Source organism: Phaethon aethereus, assembly GCF_964289735.1.
Source record: "Phaethon aethereus genome assembly, chromosome: 3".
Classification (NCBI taxonomy): domain Eukaryota; kingdom Metazoa; phylum Chordata; class Aves; order Phaethontiformes; family Phaethontidae; genus Phaethon; species Phaethon aethereus.
In genome coordinates, this window is record NC_138576.1 from 128125950 (window position 1) to 128148074 (window position 22125).

A 22125-nucleotide genomic window follows, 5' to 3' on the forward strand; every position below is an offset into this window, starting at 1 on the left:
TTAAGGTGTTTCCCTTTTACAGAGATACAGACTCAACAAGCTGAGTAATCTCATCTTTTTAAGGTAGACTGTTAAGGTGGACTACTTCTATGATCAAAAATATCCTATAGGTCATAGTGGCAGAAAGGAATTGTAAGGAACAAATTTTGAACTATTCATTACTTTAGTAGAGCATTTTCTGAAAAACCCTGTAAAAAGGGCTACAATAGTCTCCTACTTACGGTTAATATTTTATATATTTTTGACCTGTTACTAAGATTTAAAAGCAATAATGTTAAGCAAAAATAAACCCTTTCTGGGACACACAAGAATTATCAAGCTGGAATCAAAAGTGATGTACACAGAAATTGGAATTCTAGTATTACCCAGGTTATTTTAAAAAAATCAAACATCAAGTAATTTTAGCAGATTGCTTACTAATATAAGCATTAAAAAATCAGTAGTGTGTGAAATTGCTTCATAATAGACTTTTAAAAATCTGACATTTCAGTATAAGCCTGAAATTACAAGGGAAAATTACTCTCTTGACAAACCATCTTTTGACCTTTAAGCCAACAACTTAGCCACTCTGCTATACCCTTAACTTAGATGCCCTCAGAAATTTTGTTACAGAGCAGTATGTAAAAATCCTAAAGAACTTCAGTACCATATGACCACCTTAGGAAAAAAAGGTGTGATTTTATAGGTACATGAAGCTGGGAAGAAGAATCCAAGAATCCACCCCAGGAAGGTATTTAGGCACTGGAAAGGAATATATAAGAAGCAGCTGTTATGACAGCGGTTCAGAAAAGCCTAAACAAAATGACCAAATGTACCACTGTAGGTTTTAGCAGAAGAAAAATTAGCTGTCATAGAAAAATAGTTGAATAAAAATTTAAAAAATGGGGTAATTTGGGGAAAAAATGGCGGGTTAAAATATCAGAAGGTGAAAGAAAGGGAAATAGCTAAGAAATTCAGATTTATTAACATGTGATAGTGGTCACTATTTTAATTGTTTCTGCTTAATGTTGTCATTTTTCCATTTAGTATAATGGTAGCTATCACACTCTGATTGTATACATAATAGGAGTTCCTTGGAGTTCCTTCTCAAGTTTACTTCTAAGAGACTATAGAAAATAACCTAGGTGTTGTTACTATACACCATTAGCTCACTCAGTAGGTATAATAGAGTTGAAGATGATATGAATGTGCTAGTAATTGTGGGCTGCTGAAAACAGCCCTAGTGTTTACTGTGATTCACTAAACCTGCTCTAAATCAATGCTTTGGAATTTTGAGGTGCCTTTACAAACCTTTATGGAATATTTTCCAGAGGTGAACAGGAATCGCGGAGAATTCCCATTTTGTGTTCATCTCCAGTTAAACTGAATTCACAATTAAGCTGGTATCAGTGAATTGAACCATCTGGACATAATGCAAACAAAGGGGTCTTACAGTCAACAGTGGCCTCTGAAAGAGGTGTGAATGAGTAGGCTGTTCCCAGTTTTAGGTGGCTCATGATCCACACTCTTGCAAGCAGCTTGATCAGGAATGCTATCTCATAAGTGTAATTACCATTTTTTATTCAACAGTAGTTATTTTTTCTTTACCTTTATTTGTTCTATTAATTAGTTCAAATGTTTTGATATCAGTCTCTTTACTGCAATGATTTAAAAGAATAACTTGTGTTTTCTTGCTCTACAAGCTTGTTGAAGGATTTTCCCAAAGGCAAAATAGGGGTTTCTTAAAAGCTTTTAATTGTTTCACTACTATTTCATAAAGAGAAAAGCTGTTTTCAGACATAAATAATTTGACAAATAACCAGGGGTAAAATCAGACAAGAAAAATGAATACATAATCCTGAGACTTGAACAGAAATGATTCTACTACAATTTTATTCTTAGTGCTGTGTATTTTTCATTCTTCTTGTGGGCATAATTAAGTCTGTGTACACAAACTGAATCTCAAACACAGAAATGTACTCCATCCAGTTCATTCTTTACAGACCTTGGGAAGATGCTGAACGCCATCTCCAGCTATTGAGGAATGCCTCTCTAATGAGACATGCTAACATCAAAGGTGATCCAGGGCTCTATGTGAAATGGAAGCTAATAACCTCTGCTGAGCTGATAAATATGGGTTTCATGCCAGCATTGCCCAAGCTACTGGGGTCAAGTGACATCAAGACTGCAAAAACGTGGATGAAAGTAGGGAGGCACCAGCAAGGGTCTGTGGCAAAGGATAGGGAGGGAATTGCCAGTAACAGGGTGCTGTGTGAAGTAAAGCAAACAATTTCATAATGAAATGAAACTGAGGCAACTGGAGGTTGAAGAGGTAAGCAAGCCTTTCACAGGGGATACAAAACCTCTTCTGTTTTGTGAAGCTGAAAGGCGAGAGTGCTCTGTACTGAAGGAAAACGCTACAGTAGAAAATCAGCTCAACATTTCTGTATGTTAAGGATCTAGATGGCATAGTGCTGTTGATACAATTACAATGTCTTGCTTTTCTAGCCACCTATCTGCATATACACAGCTAGCTGTAATTGCTGACAATTAGCAGATGGGGCTGCACTTTGTTCTGTGTCAGAGGAAATGCATAACGTGCCCTATAATTCATCTTTCTGACCCAGTTCATAAGAAACACTACTCATACTGGCAGGAGCTTGTTTGACAGAAGGCATGTCAGCAAGAGCTTTTGCTCAGTCTCACTCCACTGGCCACAACAGAAGAAAGCCATTGTCCTATATAACTGCTGTTCTTGCTGTAATGATTAAGGCTTGCTCTTCAAAAAAAGAAAAAAAATCTATTTTCTTCGTATCCAGCAAATAACAAAGGGAAAGTTCATAGACAACTTTAGTAGACAGTCTTGTAGTTAGATGAAAGTCAGAAACACAGATAAATGCTTCATTGGCTAAGCAGAAACAGATCTGAATTAATTCAATACTAAGTTTAAATTATTTTTTTGGTAAGGCAGTATTTGTCTGACATTCTCTAAGGAGTCTAAGCCTATGGGAATGTCTAGGAATGGCTATTAAATTTAAAAATGAAGATAAAAAACAAAAAGTATCTATCACATCAGCTGACTTGCCACAGTCACATCCTTCCTGCCAGTCCAACTGATTGAAAAGGAAAAAAAAGCTGTAAGGTCCTCCCTCTTCAGATGAATAGCAGTATTAAATATAATACTTTCACCAACTGTTTCACAGTTTAACTACCAATATAGTCCTCAAGTAAATTAAGACTTAAAGGGATAAGTTGTCTAATGTGCAATTCAGTGATATAGTAGGAGTTAGAATCTGTCTCTACTGCTGCAGTTCTACCCCACCAATATACTGCATTGACTTCTCTTGAGTTTAAGATGTATTTTAAAAAACATAGTTAAGTATTTGAAGTTATAACTTATAATCAAGTCATTGCTTATTTTTAATAATAAATTATTATTGGAAGACACTGCTGGATTTGGGTCAATCTGCTCGATTGTACTTTTAATTGTAATTCAATTGAAAATGATGGATTCAATATCCACATGGCTAACAAGGAATCAGACTGATGTGGATATGTTAGCTAGGCATGGCTGGAAATTGTAAATTCCTGTTCTTGCAACTAGCATTCTGCCTGTCAGGGAATTGTGATGCATTTGCATTGATGCTGATGCAGAGAACAGTTCTGGATGGCAGATATCCACATGGGATACTCCCTATCTGCTGTCATTTATTTCTTCCTACTTGGTATATTTGGATATAAACTGTAAAATGTCTGGCGTCTGCAAAAAAAATGAACAAACTTAAATGGACAACAGCCATTTCCCCAAGCTTCTACTGTTTTGTTTTCAATTCTTTTTCACTCTGAGGTTACTTACAGTTCTTGCTCAGAAGTTCCCTTGAAGTTGATGGGGAATTTTGGTCATATTAGAGCAGACACAGTAGCAGGGAAGAAATCTTCAAGAATTGTTGTGGAATTTCCACTTCAATATTCATGTTACAGAGGAATTTCCCCTGCTTTTAATTTTTGTGGAACAAGAAGTAACTTTTAATCTACTGCAGTTGTGGGACCTTTGGGGACTCCTAGCCATACCTAACAAGATTCAGCCCCTCAATGTTCTTGCTCTTATTGCCCCTTCTATTCCTAGAGCCTTGGTTTGATAGGGAACCAGGTTTCTCTGGGAGCAAATGTGTAGGACAAGGAAGGTGACAGTCCTTGTTGTTATCTTGCAGTTTCCACTGGCCACTGTCCTGTCAGGTCAGCCCATATTCAGAAAATTCTAGTTTTGACTGCACTTTTATAGCCCTGCTGTGAACCAAGCATCCACACTCGGTTCCTGTTTTGCCCTCTTCAGAAGTTGCATGAGACTGGGCAAAGGCCTAGCAACCCAGCAGTGCAGATCAGTAGGCAAAAACAGCAGTAAGAGCTTTCTCTCCGACACCTCTTTCCTTTGGTTATGCAGGAGAGGAAGAGAAAACCACTGTCTCTTGCATCAGCTAAACATGGGTAGATTGTTTATACTCATCTCCCAAAGCACTCCCCTCCCTTGGCTCACTGTGGGCAGGGCTGACCAGAAATCTTTTGACAAACTCTGATGAGGTAAACAGGGTTCTACAGAGTTATGCTTCCCTGATGTCTGCAGACTTAAGGCATCACTTTGCGTTCTAGTCATTCTTTTTCAATGTTTATTTTGCAACAATAGGCATAGGAAATTATGCTATGAGAAAAACAAGCTAAAGTGGGATCATGAAGCAATTCTGTAATTTGCGTATCTTGGGTCTAGGCACAGATTTGTTTATAATTTCTGTGTCTTCTTTGTAGAAGGTACCAAAGGAGATGCAATAGAAATGAGATGGGGATGCTTTACCTGTAGAAGAACAAACACTACACTTCAGATAACAAGGTTAATCTCTAAATCTGTTCTTTCAGAAGTAGTAGGCCCCACACTGTATTAAACACCGACAGGTCTGTTCTAGGGAATGGAGAGGTGAAAGAACAAAACTGTTCTCTGAGCATTTTTTTCAAATTATAGAAAGGATAACTTTTTAGTTCCAAAATATTCCTCAATATGCATTCCTTGAATGGTTAAAACTATTAGAACTCAAGTTAAATAATAATGTTTCTGCATTTTATTATTTCAAAGTAAAAGAGTCGTTCAGACTATCTTATCAGTTCTACTATAGACAAAATAGAGTATTTTACTTTCCAAGGAGAAGTTAGAGCTATAATTTCAGATTGAATCATACCATTTAGGAGAGCTGCACATACACTAATGAAATTTGAAAGCCAGAAGTGTGATCTTTAGGAGGTGTACAGTGCTGGGATTATGAGAGGAGGAGCAAAGTGGGTTCTTACCATCTTAGGTGGCCCACTGGTTTGCTAATTGAGGAAGTGGTACTGGTCTAAGCATGCACCTCACTAGACACCTGAGAATCCAGATGCTCCACACTGGGGGCAAAGGAGTGGAGGGAGGAGGTTTCAGTCAGCTCATGCTTTAAGACATAAGCAATAACCTGCTACCAGCCTTCTCTATTTCTGGGTCAGTTAAGTCACTAACTTTCTCAGCTGGTACTGAACAGTAGTAACAAAGTTCCTGGATTTACCACTATAAGTGTGGTCATAAACTTGCTTTTAGGAGTCTTCCCAGGTAAAAAAGTGCTAACACAATGCAGCCAGATATATCACAAGCTACAGGTTATAGGGATACTGCCTTGCCACTTGAAGTAGAGCTACGACTTCTAAGTATTTCCTAGATCAAGACTCCTGACAGCTTCCATATTCAGTTTGGGATCAGAAAAGCAACTCTGATAAGTTGATAATGAAGATAAACATTTCTTTCTACTGTTTAATTCACTTCAAGGCATATCTGCCCAACAAGGGCTCAGCAATCACAGGTGGACAGCTTTCTCTCCTGTGGCAAGTTGTCTCACCTCTCTTGGATGGCTGCATTTTAAATAACTAGCTTGCATTGCTCTGCAGCTGAACACAAGTGAGCGAGCTGGTCCAGGAAAGTCACAACTGGTCAAGCCTGGCTACACCAGGAGGTACCAACAGTGTCCCTACCATGTATAGGTATCCTGCTGGTGCCTACATGAGCAACACTAAAGGCAACTGAACAATCTCTAGCTTGTTCAGTTTCTTCTAGCTATTACTACATTGTAAATAGCTATCTTTTCAGCAATTGGTTCCGACTGATGTCTGTGTATACCTGAAAATGAGGTAAATATTCTTACACTTGATTTGACAAAGTGTAAGCTACAGAAACTATAGAGCTTCTTCACAGGTTTTGAGGGCTTTTAGTCTGAGAAAAAAAAAAACAAAACACCAAAACTAAAGATACCTTTTTTAAAATTTTCCCTTGTACTAGTCTTCAGTTCTAATACGGAAGTGTACGTCATCGGAGATGAAACAGCTTACAATGCATTTCATAAAGATATTATGCAGTATTTATCTAAAGTATAGATAGTCTTTCTGCAGGAACATTGACCAACAGCAATGCTGAGAATGCATGCATGTTGTGGATCAAAGTATTTAATCTAAAACTGTTCAATCAAATCTCTATCTCAGTGTTATGAAATCTCAGTATAAAATATTTTTCAGGAACTCATGAGCCAGCTGGTGTTATTAACATGTGACTACTACATGGGCTGTCGACTTCTAGCCAGTCTCTTAATTCCTAGGAATTGTTTTAGGCTGAAGTTATTATTGCCTAATTAGAGCCCACAAGAAATAAACTGATGAGCCAGGGAAGTTCCATAGTATTGCATGCACAATTGCATATTATATATGTTGCCAGATACAGGGAGTTTAGTGGTTGGTTAGTCAGGCTTTTACAAAAATGCTTTTGTAGTTGTCTTTAAGGGCTAGTAGTTTATTGGCACTTTTTTCACCCATGGATCACCAGACTCTTATTCAGATCCAAGACTGCAGATATTTCCCGTGCTCTTTTTTATTCCTTTTGTTTCACTGAAGGACCATAAAGATCTGGTTTGGGAGGGAAAGACCTGATTTTGGCTGAAAACGTCTAATTGTGAGAACCAAAACAAAGCCATTTAACTATGCAGTTTTGTTAAAAAAAAAACCCAAAACAAAACACAAGAAAATCCCTGGAATACAAATTACATACTATTATTTCAAGGTTCATAATTTCTTTTTTTAATTTCTCACTTAGATATTCTCTTCAGTTTCACATATGGGGAAGAGGTCATGATTGGAATCTTTTTCTAACCTTGGACCATTAGGACAAATACTATATCCAGTATTTGGGTTAAAAAACCCAATCTGTTTAGCTGTTACTGTGACGTTTTTCAAAAGGACTTAATTTCAGTCACTTTTATGACACTGTTTTGTGGGGGTGTTCTACCGTGTGTAAAGCTAAAGGTATTTGGAAAAATGCTGCAGCAATTTAATTTCTGCTACATGGAAGGGAAGCTGGATTTAGTTTTGAGATTTTGTAAAATGCTTTGTCAATAAACTACATAATCTACTAAGCAGATACGGTCCCATATGTTAATACAGTATTTGAGATTTGAAACACAAGTGCCAAGAGATGGCTTAAGGACAATAGCTTTAGGCAAGCAAATTGCTTGTCATCATTTGCTTTGCTGTAACCAGGTCGCCCCCCTCCCTGCGCTCCTCTTACCCCGCTAAATCTCTCCAGAAAGCTGGATTTTGTGTTAACGTGGGTGTGTCTGGATTTCACCTCCTCAGGAGAAAAACTCTCCTCCTCGTCCACCCCCCTCCCCCGAAAGGCGGGACCGTGTCGTTGGGGTACGGATCGTGCGATTAATTCCCCCATTTTTCTCCTCAAGGGCGTTAGCGAGTCCCCTTCCCCACCCCGCCTTCCCCCCACCCCTTTTTTCGCCCACGACGAGTTTTTTTTTTCCTCACGGGAACCTTTTTCGCAAAGGGGAATCGAAGAGCATCTCCCTCCCGCACCCCCGGGGCGGGGGGGGGGGGGGGCAGACCTGCCTGTGCCAGGGCCCCGCCGCCTCGTCTCCTGCTGCTGCTGCGGGGCAGAGGCCGCCTCAGCCGCCTGATCGCCTCAGCCGCCCCCCTCACGCACCGCGGCCGCCGGGCTCGCGCGCCGCCGCCGCAGCGGCCGTGCGCGCGCCGGGCACGAGTCCTGCAGCGGTTCCTCGGTCCCGCCCCTTCCTAATTGCGCCGCCATCCCCGAGCGGCGGTTGTAGGGCGGCGGGGGGAGGAGGAAGGGACCCGGGCTGGCGGAGGGATACCCGGCGTCCGCAGAGAGAGCAGGGCGGAGGGATCCATACACTGGAACCGCCCGTCGGGGTGGGAGGGCAGAGGAGGGAGCGAGTGATGCGGCGCGGCCGGGCTGGCTGAGGCGAGGTGGCCGTTATTTGGGAGAAGGGGGTGGGAAGCGGAGCTGGTGCCGCGGGAGCCTGCGGCGGAGGGTGGTGGCGGAGCGGCAGGCGAACAGCTGGAGCCGGGCGTTAGGGCTGGGGAAGGGGTCGGGGGGCTCCGGGAGCGGGGGGGCGGCAAGGCGCCGGGGGCGGGGGGCTGAGGAGAGAGCTGAGGGGAGCGGCCAGCGCGGGGGAAGGGCGAGGCTGTGGGGTGAGGCGGCGTGTGCCGGTCCTGTCCCGATGTTGCGTCGTAGTTTAGTGGAAAAAGGAAGGGGTTAGAAAAGGGAACTGATTTAAAATAGCCCCTCATCCCTGCTGCTGGCTGGTTCCCTCTCTGTGGGCTGCCTGTGCCATTGCCGGGGGGCGGGGGGGAGCAGAGGGATTCTCTTGCGTGTGCAGCAGCAGCCTGGGGGGCTTAGCTGTGTGGGGGGGGTGGGGGTCTCTGCCCCTCTTCGCCTCCCCTCGTCAGGGTTTTTTTTTGTGGGGAAGGGGCAGGATGAGCTTGCAGAGTTCTAGTGGAATTTCTCCTTCCTTTCTGAGGAGCTGCCGCTGCTGAAGCAGATTTTTCCTTCCTTTCTTTTTTTGTCTGATGCAGAATCCCAGTAGCTAGGCAGCCTCCCTCTTTTCTTTCCTTCCTTCCTTCTGCCCCTTCGGTATGTAGGAAAGGGAGAGACATCAATGGAAAGGCTGAAATACGCGTAGACGGACTTTCAAATGCATTTTTTCTTGAAAGAGGAAGATAAATCCCAGTTGCCAGTGCACTGACTTTTTTTGTTGCTGTTGCATTGCTTGGTAAAATGGGGTTCACTTACTCCAGCTAAATCCTTGGAGCATTTCAGAGAGTTGCTGCAGTGAAGGACTTCCCATATTTTTTGCATCAAAGGAGCTACATTGATGTTAACCATTTTTTTGTAAAATGGAGAACGAAATATTCACACCCCTTTTGGAGCAGTTCATGTCTAGCCCTCTTGTCACCTGGGTAAGCATTCATTTTTCCTCACACATTACTCATTTATTGGCTCATTGTTTGAAGACAAATGCCTTGCGGCAGAGAATGAGGTGGAGTTAGTGTCACGGTAGTGATGATTATGTTTTAGGTTAAGACATTTGGACCGTTAGCTGGAGGAAATGGGACCAACCTGGAAGAATATGTGGCGCTAGTGGACGGCGTGTTTCTGAACGAAGTCATGCTACAAATGTAAGTGTGTGCACGTTGTGCCTTGCATTTTGTTTTTACTGTTGTCTTGGGTTTCTGGTATGTTTTGCTTTCTTATGAAAGCTCTTTTTTTTCCCTCCATATTGACCTTGGTAACTTTCTTTCTTTTATACTTGAAGTAGTCATGTGGTCAGTTAAGAGGAGACTTCGGAGCATAGCTGACAACTCTTTACAGTTTAATGTCCGAGTGATGTATTTGCAGGATGTATAGTGTAATACAGGCTGAATCATGATGTAGAGAATTTACTGGAAAATTGGATGACTCTAGATAGCTTCCTAGATTTCCACTGAGAAGCATGAAGGTTTATTCTGCTCTAAGTCATGCTCATAAACAAAATTTTGAATAAATTTGCTTGGCTAATAAGATTCTAACGCCTGTCTTAGTTCACATGACATACAACTTAAGGATTGTATGCGAGTCACATATTTTTGTTTACTGAGCAAGTGGACCATCCTTTAACTCCTTCTACTTCATTTTTCACACTTCCAAACTGGAGCAGATAGCAGCTGTGCAGTAAAGCTGATCTTTTTATTGAGAGTATAGAATGTTCTCTGGCTATGAACCACAGAAGAAACATTTTTACATGGTTTTATAAATTGTTTATTGAGAACTTTGATTGTTAGAAAAATTTCTTTATAATTATAATGAGTTGTTGTTAGTCATAGTTTTGACTGGAATGTTGCCCACTACTGTAATGCTAGAGAGTAACACTTTTGTCAAGTGCCTAGTGATATAATCATAAAAAAGTTACTAGTGGAAAAGATTTCTCCATACCTACCCCCCTCTCCCCTTATTTTAAGTCTTTACAGAGAAATACATCTTTTGTTCATATAGGTATGAAAAAACGTAGGCTTATGGATGGTTGGATAGATACATCAGTGCCTGAACAGCTTGTGATGACAGCTGTTCCTCACAAACACTGCTAAGTGAGGGGCATCCTTTTACTCTGTTTATAGTTTTTACTCGCATTTAGTCCTTTAAAAGTTTTTGCTGTTGGTATTCAGCTTGTATAACTAATCGATGTAAAAAGATCTACACATTACCACATTTAAGCTTGAATTTGCATCTTTTTGAAACCAGCATTTTCTTTGTCACCTACTTCAGTATTCCAAGTATTTACTTCTGTAATACTGAGAAACATGGAAAACTTGGTGGAATTGAACTTTTTGAAAAAAATGTTGAGTGTATTTCTGGCATATTTTAATAAAAATTTTAAGTGATGCATTCACTGAAGCATACTACTTTTATTCTACAATTTATTATTTTTTTTCTTGGACTACATATAAATGATGTAGCTTGTCAGTTATGACCATGCATTTAACATGTAGAGCTTCTATTTGATAAAAATGTTTAACAGCTAGAAGGCAGATCTAGTACTGGAGCTGGAACGAGGTGATTTGGAAGAATATAGTCTTGAAATTAAACTTTCTCAGCAACTTTTTGGAATACTAACAGTATAAATTGATATCTGATACATTATGTGGGATATAAGTATGTGAAATGGAAAGCTGCAGAGAGGGAACATTCTCATACTTAAGGCACTGTGCATCGAATTTGGCTTTGAGTTTGTATGTGCATCTTTGACCCCATACTGTGATTACTGTAGTTTACTTAGGAGGAGTTGTGTGTGTACATATGAAAAAATACACATGGGAGATGTAAATTTTTTAAAAAAATTGTTTGGTAAAAACTACCTTAAACTAGAGGTGCGTGTAAAAGGACTGATGTGCAAATAAAATTCATTTTACAACTATATAACTACAATGGAAGGTGTATTTTGTTTAAAATACATTTTTGTGGGACTGAAATGTATTCCGATTGGTTACTGCTTAGAACTGAAGTTTCCAGAACTGTATTCTTATTTTGGAGGAGTTTTATTTGCTTTGGGTTTTTTGCCAGGATTCAAAGCGGGGAAAATGTTTCATGTTTTGCAGGCAGATTCCATCTCTGATGAAGTCACTGTGGAAACCTCTGTTAACTTGTAGTCCTGTTCACTTTGAATATCCACCTATTCAACATGCATCTTCATTTGCAAAAATATTTGAAAGATGCAGCTCCAAGTAATCATCAATGTTATTTTCAGCATTTTTCATTTTATTAGTATTCCTCTTTTTTCCTTTCACTCCTAACTACCATATGTTGAGGAAATGGGGCATAAAAATTTGTATCATGTGATTTCAAAAGCAAAGTATTTTCCTTAGGAATTTTTTTTTAAAGCTCTCAATGAGTTACTTCACATGAGAACTAGAGATCTGTGGTTAAGAGCTATGGCACTCTTAGAAGCTATAGAGAAGTGTTCTTATAGAATTCACTAGCAGTGCCATTCGTAGAAATATGTGGAAAGCACTGCTAGAAGTGGTTTTTTTCACATGAGTTGTATTATATGGTGCTTACTATTTACACTAGTTTTGAGATATTTGAGGCTGTTAATATTTTGATGTGAGAATACAGCTAGTGCGTACCTGTCAGCTAAGGGCTTTGTGATGTGGTGGTGTCCTAGGTTGGTTCCTGTGATTTCAGCCATGGCAGCAGTAGATGCTTTAAAAGCATGAACAAGTGGAGGCTGTTAGAGGTGCTGTGGTCCCGCTTTATATATACTTTAATACTTACTCTGTTTTGCCAGTTTTGTTGAAAAAACAAATTCTGTGACCATAGAAGTGAGTGTTAATGGTGGATTAGGCATGGTTTGTAAACAGTAACACGATCAAAAAAGTGGCTTTGTTACTTGGCAAAGGTTTTTTGTTGTTAAAAGAGTTAATCCTGCCCTCTGTCACCTATGAGTGAGAGTTCGTTAGTATGGCATTTGTTTCTCCTTGTGTTTGTCTAGACCAAATTTATTTTCAAAGTTGTAATGATTCAGAGGAAATAGATGTCAGCATTGGAATAGTTGCAGGAAGCATTGAGTTTATTAGTACCTCGTACATGAGAAAGGATAACTCATTACACTCTTTGTATGTCTTTTGCTTTTGACTTTTTGGATGTTTTAGTACATGTGGAAATTACACAGATTCCATTTGGTATCCAGTTATGTCTGAAGATCTCTTCCTTTGCTGGAGATGCTACAGGCCAATTTTTTTTTTCTTAATTTTTTTTTTAAAATTTTTAATTAAGGAGAGTTCCAGCGTTCTAATATTAGCTCCTAACTTGAGAAATGTCTCTCATTTCCTGTTTAAATTTAGGCCCAGTTCTTCAAAAGTATTCGGTTACTTACCTTCTGCTGGGATCAGTCACTATCTGATACTTCTGGATAGAAACCCATCTGTCTCTCTAAATCTGAGCCTTTATCCTTGTGTTCTTTGATACAAAAAGGGGTCGTGCTTCTTGGAAATAAATCAGAACACAAGAGAGCACTGCAGTGGTGTTCTGCCATGGCAGGGAGGTGGAGGAATGTACCAAGAATACTTTGTACCTTTACTAGACCTTTATATCATAATACTTCTAACATTATGAAGTGCTCATATACTTGAGTAAAATATGTTGTGTATACTACTAAGATAAAGAAAACAGTATAATTCAACGGATTAGTCACCTGTTGTGCATCTAGGTGCAATTACAGTGAAATAATACTTAGTTGTCCTATAAACATTTTTCCAGAACCTGACTATCCACATCGCGTTTTTTTTTTAGTCTTAGTGTTGTACTGTTTATATACTCTTCTGATCCAAAAAGAGCAAGGTATTCTTACAGAAACACTAGTTTTCTGAGTGTTTTTTATTTTGATTTCTGATAGGTCTTGTTCTCTAATATTTGTGAATGGAATTTCAATAGGATTGTGTAAGAAATGCTGAAAGTCTTGTGGTATGAACTGTGGTTCCCAAACTGACAAGACTCTTACTAGTTGCTTTGAATAAAAATAGACAGCTGCAAGTAATTACAAGATTGAGACTTTCATTACGTTTAGCACCACCATTAATATTTGGTCAAGTAACAAAGACTTGAAACTGTATTTCAGTTTTAATGGGTTTATTTTACTATGCTTTGTATGTGTGGAAATGGATCTGTTTTAAAGGAACTATTGGACAAATACTGCACGCAGAATGGGTAATGTGTAGAACCTAACTCTGAAACTTGAAGTAATTTAATCTGCTGTCTGGAGAACCTGTCTGCTTTCATCACAGTGTTCCATTCATAACTTTTGCCTTAATTGAATATATTAATCAATACTATCCATATCAGTTGTTGCATCTAGACATGCTGAAAAGTGCTTCAAAGGATGAAGTATTTTATTGTTCTCCTGTTTTTCTGCCTTTAGCCGTTCTCTCACTGACTGGATCCACATGCAGGCCTTTCACACCCATAGAATTTTCCAGGTGGACTGGCTGACTGTTTCTTTCCACCACTGGTGGTGTGTGCCTAGAATGCATAGATGTCTTCATTGACTCCTTTTTTGAGCTCTTAGTCTTTAGTTGTATCCTTTTTTCCAAACAGCTGAGCTTGCCAGCCCATACTTCTGGCTTGCCTATATCTTTCCCTGAAAACTGGACTCCATCTTTAGTGCTTGAGCCAGCTGTCTGGCTCTGTGAAAGAGTGTGGGAACATGCACTCCAATCCAATTAACTCTTTCTGGTGGAGAAGACCAAATAGCACCAGGCAGCTTCAGCCAGGTTCTGGCTGCGTGGGGAAAATTAAATTGGTGAGTTTGGCAGTAAAAATACGAGCACATATTTTTAGAAAAAAGTAAAATATTACTAAGTCTGCACCTTTTTCACTTTCTTGAAGCAAATGGATTTGATTCGCACTTTTCAGACATGCTCTGTAGGGCTTCCACAGATGCAAGGTAGATGTCACTCAAGTAGTTTGTGAGAGTAGTTTCTCTTAAGAGTGGTTCTGCAACAGTAGGGCCTAGATTTTTCTTAAGGAAAGCTGAATTTATAACACTCTGTTTTTTTGTAAAGAAGCAAATTGTTTAATAAATGATCCAGCAGAATGTGCACCATGGTCAAGATTGTTGAATTAAAGCCTTTTGTTTACAAAAAAGAAAAAGGTAGTTCTTACAGTGTAATGATGATTAATTTTAGACTTGAGCATCTTCCTGCAGTGAGCTTTGAATTGCGCGAGTGAGATGGATACAGGCTAATACCTGTACTTCTGAGGTGCTTTGGTTTTTGATAGCTAAGGGGGGAAAAAAAAAAGTGTGGGTTGCACGTGGAATGCTTAAAGTGTTTGATCTTTGCTTATGTCTCGTGTTTCACTAGTTTTTTATGCTCCTGTACCCTTTTGCACTGTTGATGGCCACTTTCCTTCATCCTGTCTACTCTGATTTATTTACGTGGAGTAAACTATTCTATGGTTCACTCTTGTTTCTTGCAGTATTTTGAAGCTTAGAAAGTAATCTTCCTCTGCATGTATACGTCCACTTCTTTGCTCTCTTTTTCATGTTCTATCTTCAGTATCTTCCTTTGACTCTGTCTTGCTATTTCTTTTCGTAGTGTACTACTTATCCCATCCTTAGTCTAGGCTAGTAGCTGGGGCCAGGGAATAAAAGCGGAGTTAAAAAACATTTCTTAATACATACAGAGCTCTTCCATTGAGTCTATCTACCTGTTCTATAAGTAGCAATCTTAGTTGAAAGATCTAAAATCAAAATAACTTGCTTCATCATTGAAAATATTCTGGTAAGGAAACAACATGTATTCACTATGACTTTACGCTTTTATTTTCAAAGTATTTTAAGTTTCACTCGCATTCTATGTGCTGGTTCAAAGCATTTTACGAAAATAATGAAATAAACTTACTAATAGCTTTCTAGGCGTATATTTTGTGTTTCATTGTCAGGAAAGGTGAGTATAAGTATAGTGACAAACTGTCTCCTATGATGTAGCGTGGTTAAGGCTGTTCTACGAGTAGAGACGCATGTATGCTACATTGAAGACTACAGGGCAGAGATGCCTGAGTGAGGTAATGGAGGCTATACAGCCACAGAGCACAGCACAGCACTGCTGAATAGAGCTGCCCTTCCACAAGGTAGAGTTGGCTTTAGATGAAGTCACACGATCATGCGGGGAATGCCACAAGTGTGACTTTGAGCCAGAGGAAGACATCTCCTGGTTTCGTGCTAGTGGCTGTGCTGTGTGCTTTAGCAGTTCAGGGGTGATGGCTGCATGGATCATCTAAGCATTATTTGCTCTTAGCAGCACCCAATGTTGAGTCTGCGTGAGCTTTCCAGTTCTGGCTGGCTGTAATATTTCTGGTTGCGGGGCTGACTTTGCTCCTTACCTGCCTCTGCTTCTGCGCTGCCACTGTCCTGGCTCCCTGTGTTGTAAGGAAAGTCAATACACAACTTGTTTTCCACTAATTTGTATGCCAGAAAAGTCAGTTTGCCCAGGTGGCTGAGATGCCTTCAACTGCCCTACAATCTTGCCATATTTACTGGCAGTATAGCAGCAGTAAATTCCAGAGTTTTTGGTTAGCTACAAAGTTTTTGGTTTTTGTTAGTTTTTGGTTAGCCCTTAGCTGGGCTGATCAGCCTGCTTCTTTCACTGGCAAGGTTCTATTTCTTTAGGTTCTGTGGCCAGTTTGGGGATCTGTACACCACAAACCTTTGCAAAGTATTGCTGTGCTCTGATCTTTCTTTTAAAAACTAATCTAGTTAACTGACAAATTGATTGCTAAATCAAAGACATCTTAATCCTATGCTAAATTTGAGAAGCTTACTTCTAGATTTTCCTCATTTGTTTGTTCTGTGAAGGGGCTTTTTAGCTTTGTGTTCTTTCATATGTTTCTCTTACTTTTGGTTCCTCCTCCTTTTTCTCTAAACTAAATAGCAATTTGTTGCCTGCCTTGTCTTTCATACTGTACCACTTTTCCCAATGTAGTAATTTAGGGATCAAGACATTTTTTCGGAATGCTGCTTTGTTAGAGCACATGACCTTTGTGGTCAGAGATTATTTGGTAATAACTGTGTGGCAGTCTCTGTTTATTTGTTTGCTTTGTTGTAAAGAGTCCTACATTTATGCCTTAAGATGCTCTAAAGAGGCATGGCCTCTTAGGCAGTTGTTAAGCAGTATCTACAAAAAGCCCTCCCTTTGTTTCATTGGACGAATTGATGTTAAGGTGTTGAATTGAAGCAAGGCTACTCTTGACCCAGACTTGGTTTGTCTGCTTTCCCACTGGTGTACTCTGAGGAAATGGCAAAAATTATCTTATGTTGTATTTTTGGATAGGGAAATAGTAAGGGATGAACTCGTAAGCGGCCTTGCATTTTATTCCTGGCTGTTGAGTGAATCTTTGAATCTGTGTTGCACATTTAGATATACTTGAAAACTTGCTTCCATTTTTATAGTGATAGGAGATAGAGTCCACTTAGGTTGATTACAGAATTTTATCTTATTTTAAGCTGCAGGGAAATATTTGCTCTAGTTTTTGTTTGTGTGGTATCTTTGTTTTTCTTAAATAAGCCCTTGAGCAAAAAATGTTTGGTGTAATTTCCTGATAGCTTGGGAATATACTTGCTGTGTATTTAGAGTATTGTGTATGCCAGACAAGAATGAAATACAGATACTAGTTGATGTATGATAGAATGTAGACAAGTGTCATACTTGTGAAGTGCTGGTTTGCATCTTAGCAAGGATATTAATGTTTCAAGATGAAAAGAATGCACTTATTTTACAGGCTCTTATACGTATGCTTATCTTGTAGCTTTGGGTAGTTAACAGGGGGGAAAGGTCCTTCATGTGTTGCTCTATTTATATCTAAATCAGTAGGGGATTGTATGAGTATTGAAGTGCATACAAAATTTGCAACGCATTTCAGTTAGTGTGCTGAAGCAATTGTTCACATGGATAAAATTTTTACAAGAAATGTAACTTCCAGGAGCCTTGCATTTGAATTTGTACAGAGTACTCCAGAGAGTGAGACAAAAGGGCTCAGTTGTCACTTGGTAGTCTAAAAATTGGTATGAAAAAAGATGAAGGTGTATAGCTTATTGTTACTTATAGAAGGTTTATTGTACTTCATAAGAAAGGGAAATTCTAGAGTCATAGTTTTGTAACCAAAAGTATTTAATGGAAATCTGCGTGGCACTAATTTTTAGAGCTTAAGATCTTAGTCGCCGAAACTGCAATATTTGGGTAGCTTTGCTGTCATCTCATTAAAACTGATCTCACACCAGTATTTCCTGCATTTTTTTAATACTCAATGTGCTGAAATGTTTACCTGTGGCCAGACTGGTTTGAATATAAGTACTAACTAATTGTTTTTGAGAATTTATAGCTTCAGCAAAGTTCAAAGTAAAGAATAAAGTGAGTGAACATTTTTCCAAGTCTTCCGAAGGAGAACTTATTTTTGTTAGTGCTATGATGATCAAATAAAGCGAAGTACATATTGCTGTGGTGTTGGAAGTTGGTTAGGCTAGAAGAGGAAAACTCGTATGTACAAACTTAATAATCTTGTAAGAGGGTTTTTTTAAGCTTAAATAAAGAAGACTGCATAAATGTGTATTGCTTTTAAATCCTACATAAGTTACTTTCCCTTATATTAATATATTTTAAGTATCTTAGAAAGCATGTTAGCTCCACAAATGTCATTTGCTAAGGGCAATAAGTGTTTATTTGCTTCTCTTCTGTACTGCTTGCTGCTTCCTGTATCTGACAACTTCCTGGCTCTATTCTGCTTCTTTTAGAACTGTTTCTGATGTTTTTTCCAAACTACTACCTGTATGTTTGCAGACTGTTCTTTCCAAGGTAGATTGTAAAAACATTTTCTCACTTTAATGCCCTATGATGTTTGGTATCGAGTCATGCTGCATCTTGTGATCAGATCTGTGAGTGCTTACTTCTCTAAGGCTAATCTTACTGTTTTCACAGGATTATTTTGGGTGTAAATGTTTGCAGTGTTTAATGGTGAGTTACATTGAGGTATTAATCACGAAGTCAAATAGTCTTCAGTTACTCTGTTAATTAGTATTGGACTGACTAGACCTTAAAATTTGAACTCATTTGAGAAGTAAAAAAAAACATTGACCCAGTGAGGGGAAAAAACACACAGTGCTTAAAGTAGAAAGCAAAATTTCAGTGTTCATTATCCACAATACTTTATTTCTGTGGTATGTCCATCTTCTTTCTTGCTTGTCCTTTGTAGACTGTATGCTCTTGTATCCTGTGTTTAGTTTAACCCTTAGTTTAATTTAAATCCTTAGTTTAATTTGGAAAGTAATATAGTGCAAGTAACTATAGCAGTTTAATTCTACCTTTTCAAACAATATTTGCAACTAGGCCTTTTGCAATTAAGCAAGATAACAAAAAAAAAAAACCCCAAACCAGAAACAAACCAACAAAAAAAACCCAACAAGGTGACCCTTGTAAGATATTTAGATTTCTTGAAGTAGTAAAGTACGTTTGTCAGACTTTCTGGTTCTCATCTGTTTGCTCAAAAAAAAGTTTTGTTTGTCAAGCTGTTTCCTCTAGGAATTCTCCGTTATTTAATACCAAGGAGTGTTTACTTTGTGTGACAATGTTAAGTATTCTGTGATGCTCTGAATCTTACAGATTTTCCTTTCCATTAGTGAAACTTTTTAATTTGGTGGAAACCAGCTTACCTATTGCTAGCTGTGGGGCAGAGGCTGCTCTGCACTCTCATTGGTTGTTCCAGGGAGCTCACACAGGTTACTCAATGTAGTGAGTAGTGATTCACTGTTTTCAGTCTCTGGCAGAAAGCTGGTTGGTTTGGGGTTTTTTTGACATAGTACCTTTTAGTATGATAGGAAAAGAGTATGTCTGATAGTCAAGTTGAAACAATAATAGTAAAGTTGTGTCATACTACATGTTGATAAAGACAGCTGTTGCTCTGTAAGCTTGGAGGGTACAGATTTTTGGGGGATGTTAATTCAGTCATACAAGTGTGTACTTGGTACATGACAGGTGACCTCTTTTATTTCCTCTCTTATTTTCTCCTACATTTTGCTCACCTGCATGCATCTTCCTTATAACTATTAAGGAAAAGAGAGAGGACAAAAAAGAAATCTGGGCTCTTCTGGTCTCTGCTTTTTTAAAACCCTTGGAGAGAGAAATTAAAGATCAGTGGCCAGACTTCTTGGACATACTATGGTTTTGTCTGGCTGTTTGCACATCCAAAGAATCACAGAACCGTTAAGGTTGGAAAAGACCTTTAAGATCATCAGGTTCGACCGTTAACCCAACACCACCATGCCCCCTAAACCATGTCCTGAAGTGCCACATCTACACGTTTTTTGAACACTTCTAGTGATGGTGACTCTGCCACCTCCCTGGGCAGCCTGTTCCAATGTCTGACCATTCCCTTAGTAAAGAAATTTTTCCTAATAGCTAGTCTAAACCTCCCCTGGCACAACTTGAGGCCATTTCCTCTTGTCCTATTGCTGGTTAGTTGGGAGATGAGACCAACACCCACCTCACCACAACCCGCTTTCAGGTAGTTATAGAGAGCGATGAGGTCTCCCTTCAGCCTTCTCTTCTCCAGACTAAACCACCCCACTTCCCTCAGCTGCTCCTTATTAAACATGCTCCAGACCCCTCACCAGCTTCGTTGCTCTTCTCTGGACACGCTCCAGCAACTTGATGCCCTTGTAGTGAGGGACCCAAAACTGAACACAGTATTTGAGGTGCAGCCTCACCAGTGCCAAGTGCAGGGGTACAATCACTTCCCTACTCCTGCTGGCCACACTATTTCTGATACAGGCCAGGATGCTGTTGACCTTCTTGGCCACCTGGGCACACTGCTGGCTCATGTTCAGCCGGCTGTCAGCCAGCACCCCCAGGTCCTTTTCTGCCAGGCAGCTTTCCAGCCACTCTTCCCCAAGGTACCCCAAGTATGTGTAAACCTGGGAGTGTACACATGTGTGGGCATGTCTCTTCTCACTAACAGTGAGACCACCCAGCAGAGCGGTTGTTGGTCAGAGCAGCCCTGAGGTCATGAGGTGCCGCAGGTTCATATTGATGGAGAAGGGGGAAGAGAGGGTTACTTGTCCCAAAGGCTTGTAGCACTCTTCAGATGCAGCTATTCTAGCACACATCAGCCAAGACTAATTGGGCCGCTCCTCTGCTGTGAGTGCCAACCAGAGCTTAGACACTGTGCAGCTATCCTGTGAGTAGTTCAGCCTCGTCAGATGCTGCAGAGCTAAGGCAGGGAGTAGGAAAGCTGTCTGCATATGCTCAGCATCTACTCGTATGTTCTTGGCAGTGTTCCCTGTGATCCCCACCAGCTAGTCAGTTTGTTGTAGGCCACTTGATTGTGGTTTTTTTTGTAAAGTAGACATAGCGCTTCAGCCTCCTAATAGTTTGTGGTGATGGACAGAATCCTAGGAAATGGAGACTTGTGCAAGGGCCAAAAGGCTTTTGATGTTAGACCGACTTCCTAAAACCCACATTAGTATGAGGCAAAAAACCTTTGATACAACTGTTGAAATTTTGGTACATGTAGTCAATCTTTGCTAAGTGCAGAGTTAGCAAAGTGTCCTTAAATGGAGATATTAATATGCACCTTATTTTATGCTAAAGGGTATCTCAGCATTTGGAATGACATCTTTAGATGTTTGAGCAGATGTCTGCAGAACTATGTGAACATTTTAGTTGTGGATCCATTGCTGGTCGAACAGTATTGTCTCAAGGGTAGAAATATAGGCATTTTACAACTAAGAGGTAGATTGTCATAAATGCCTGCTAAAAAGGCAAAGAAAAGTGGTTAGTATAAATCACAACATTTGCTTGCTTGTTGGAAGTTAGGATTAGAGCATCCTTTTACTAGATCCTATGTAAGCACACAAAGATACAATGGTTAAGCAGGATTCAAAAGTGAACACTCGAGTGACTCAAGAACCTACATCCCTTGTGTCTTCAGCAAGTCACACTGCAGGTCTCCAGTTGTCATACTCATGTGTGTGTTGTGCAATATCACTGGGCCACCACATTGTTCAATATCATCAATACATTGCAGCCTCAGGGCTTGCATGTCTTGCATGATGCTTTTCAAGAGGTGTAAGGATTTTATTTCCATGTGTTTTTCAGATAAGAATGTGCCGAGTTAGTTCTCTGCACGCTTCAACAGTGGATAGTCTGTGTCATGACTTATTTTTTAAGGAGGTCATACATTTAGATGCATTTCTGTCAACACAAAAATCCTGATGAATGTGTGCCAGAGGTATAAAAAAGGAGTTACAGTTTTTTTTCTTTTATCTTTTTAATAGTTATAGCATGGAAATACTCTTTGTCAGCAGAAATTGATCATACTGGTAGATGCAGGAGGAGTTTGAAGTATGCCGTTTTGTACCAAAATTTCTAGAATGTGCATGATCACAAGGTTTAGATACTGACAATGTTTTACTTCAGAATGTGCCCCATTCTTTGATACTGTAACTCCTGCAGATCAACCCTTTGATTATGATTGATGATTTTAAAGACTGATGACTGGTGAAGGCCAGTGTTCCTTTCGTCCCATATGCAGAGGTACTTCTGTTAGCAGTACATTGAGGCAATGAAGTTTTTTCTGGTGTTGCTTCCAATGTTTAAAGCAAATTGGAGACTACCAATTTGCTTTATTTTCCAGTGAAGGCACCAGTTTTATTTTACCTTTCACAGTATAAGGACCACTGATGTATTAAATTTCTTTGTAAAACA

At 39.6% G+C, this 22125-nt stretch overlaps 1 protein-coding gene across 2 annotated transcripts in view; it reads left to right on the plus strand.

The window, feature by feature from the left end:
- Positions 1 to 9237: 9237 nt before the first annotated feature.
- The window catches only part of CCDC88A (coiled-coil domain containing 88A), a gene marked incomplete at both ends in the record, with an annotated part of 72723 nt that continues 59835 nt past the window's right edge, over positions 9238 to 22125 (plus strand). For both annotated transcript variants that reach the window (XM_081998106.1, XM_081998107.1), the window contains 2 exons: positions 9238 to 9300; positions 9419 to 9519. In XM_081998106.1, coding sequence (XP_081854232.1) covers positions 9238 to 9300; positions 9419 to 9519 — 164 coding nt within the window. The remainder of the gene's footprint in view (positions 9301 to 9418; positions 9520 to 22125) is intronic.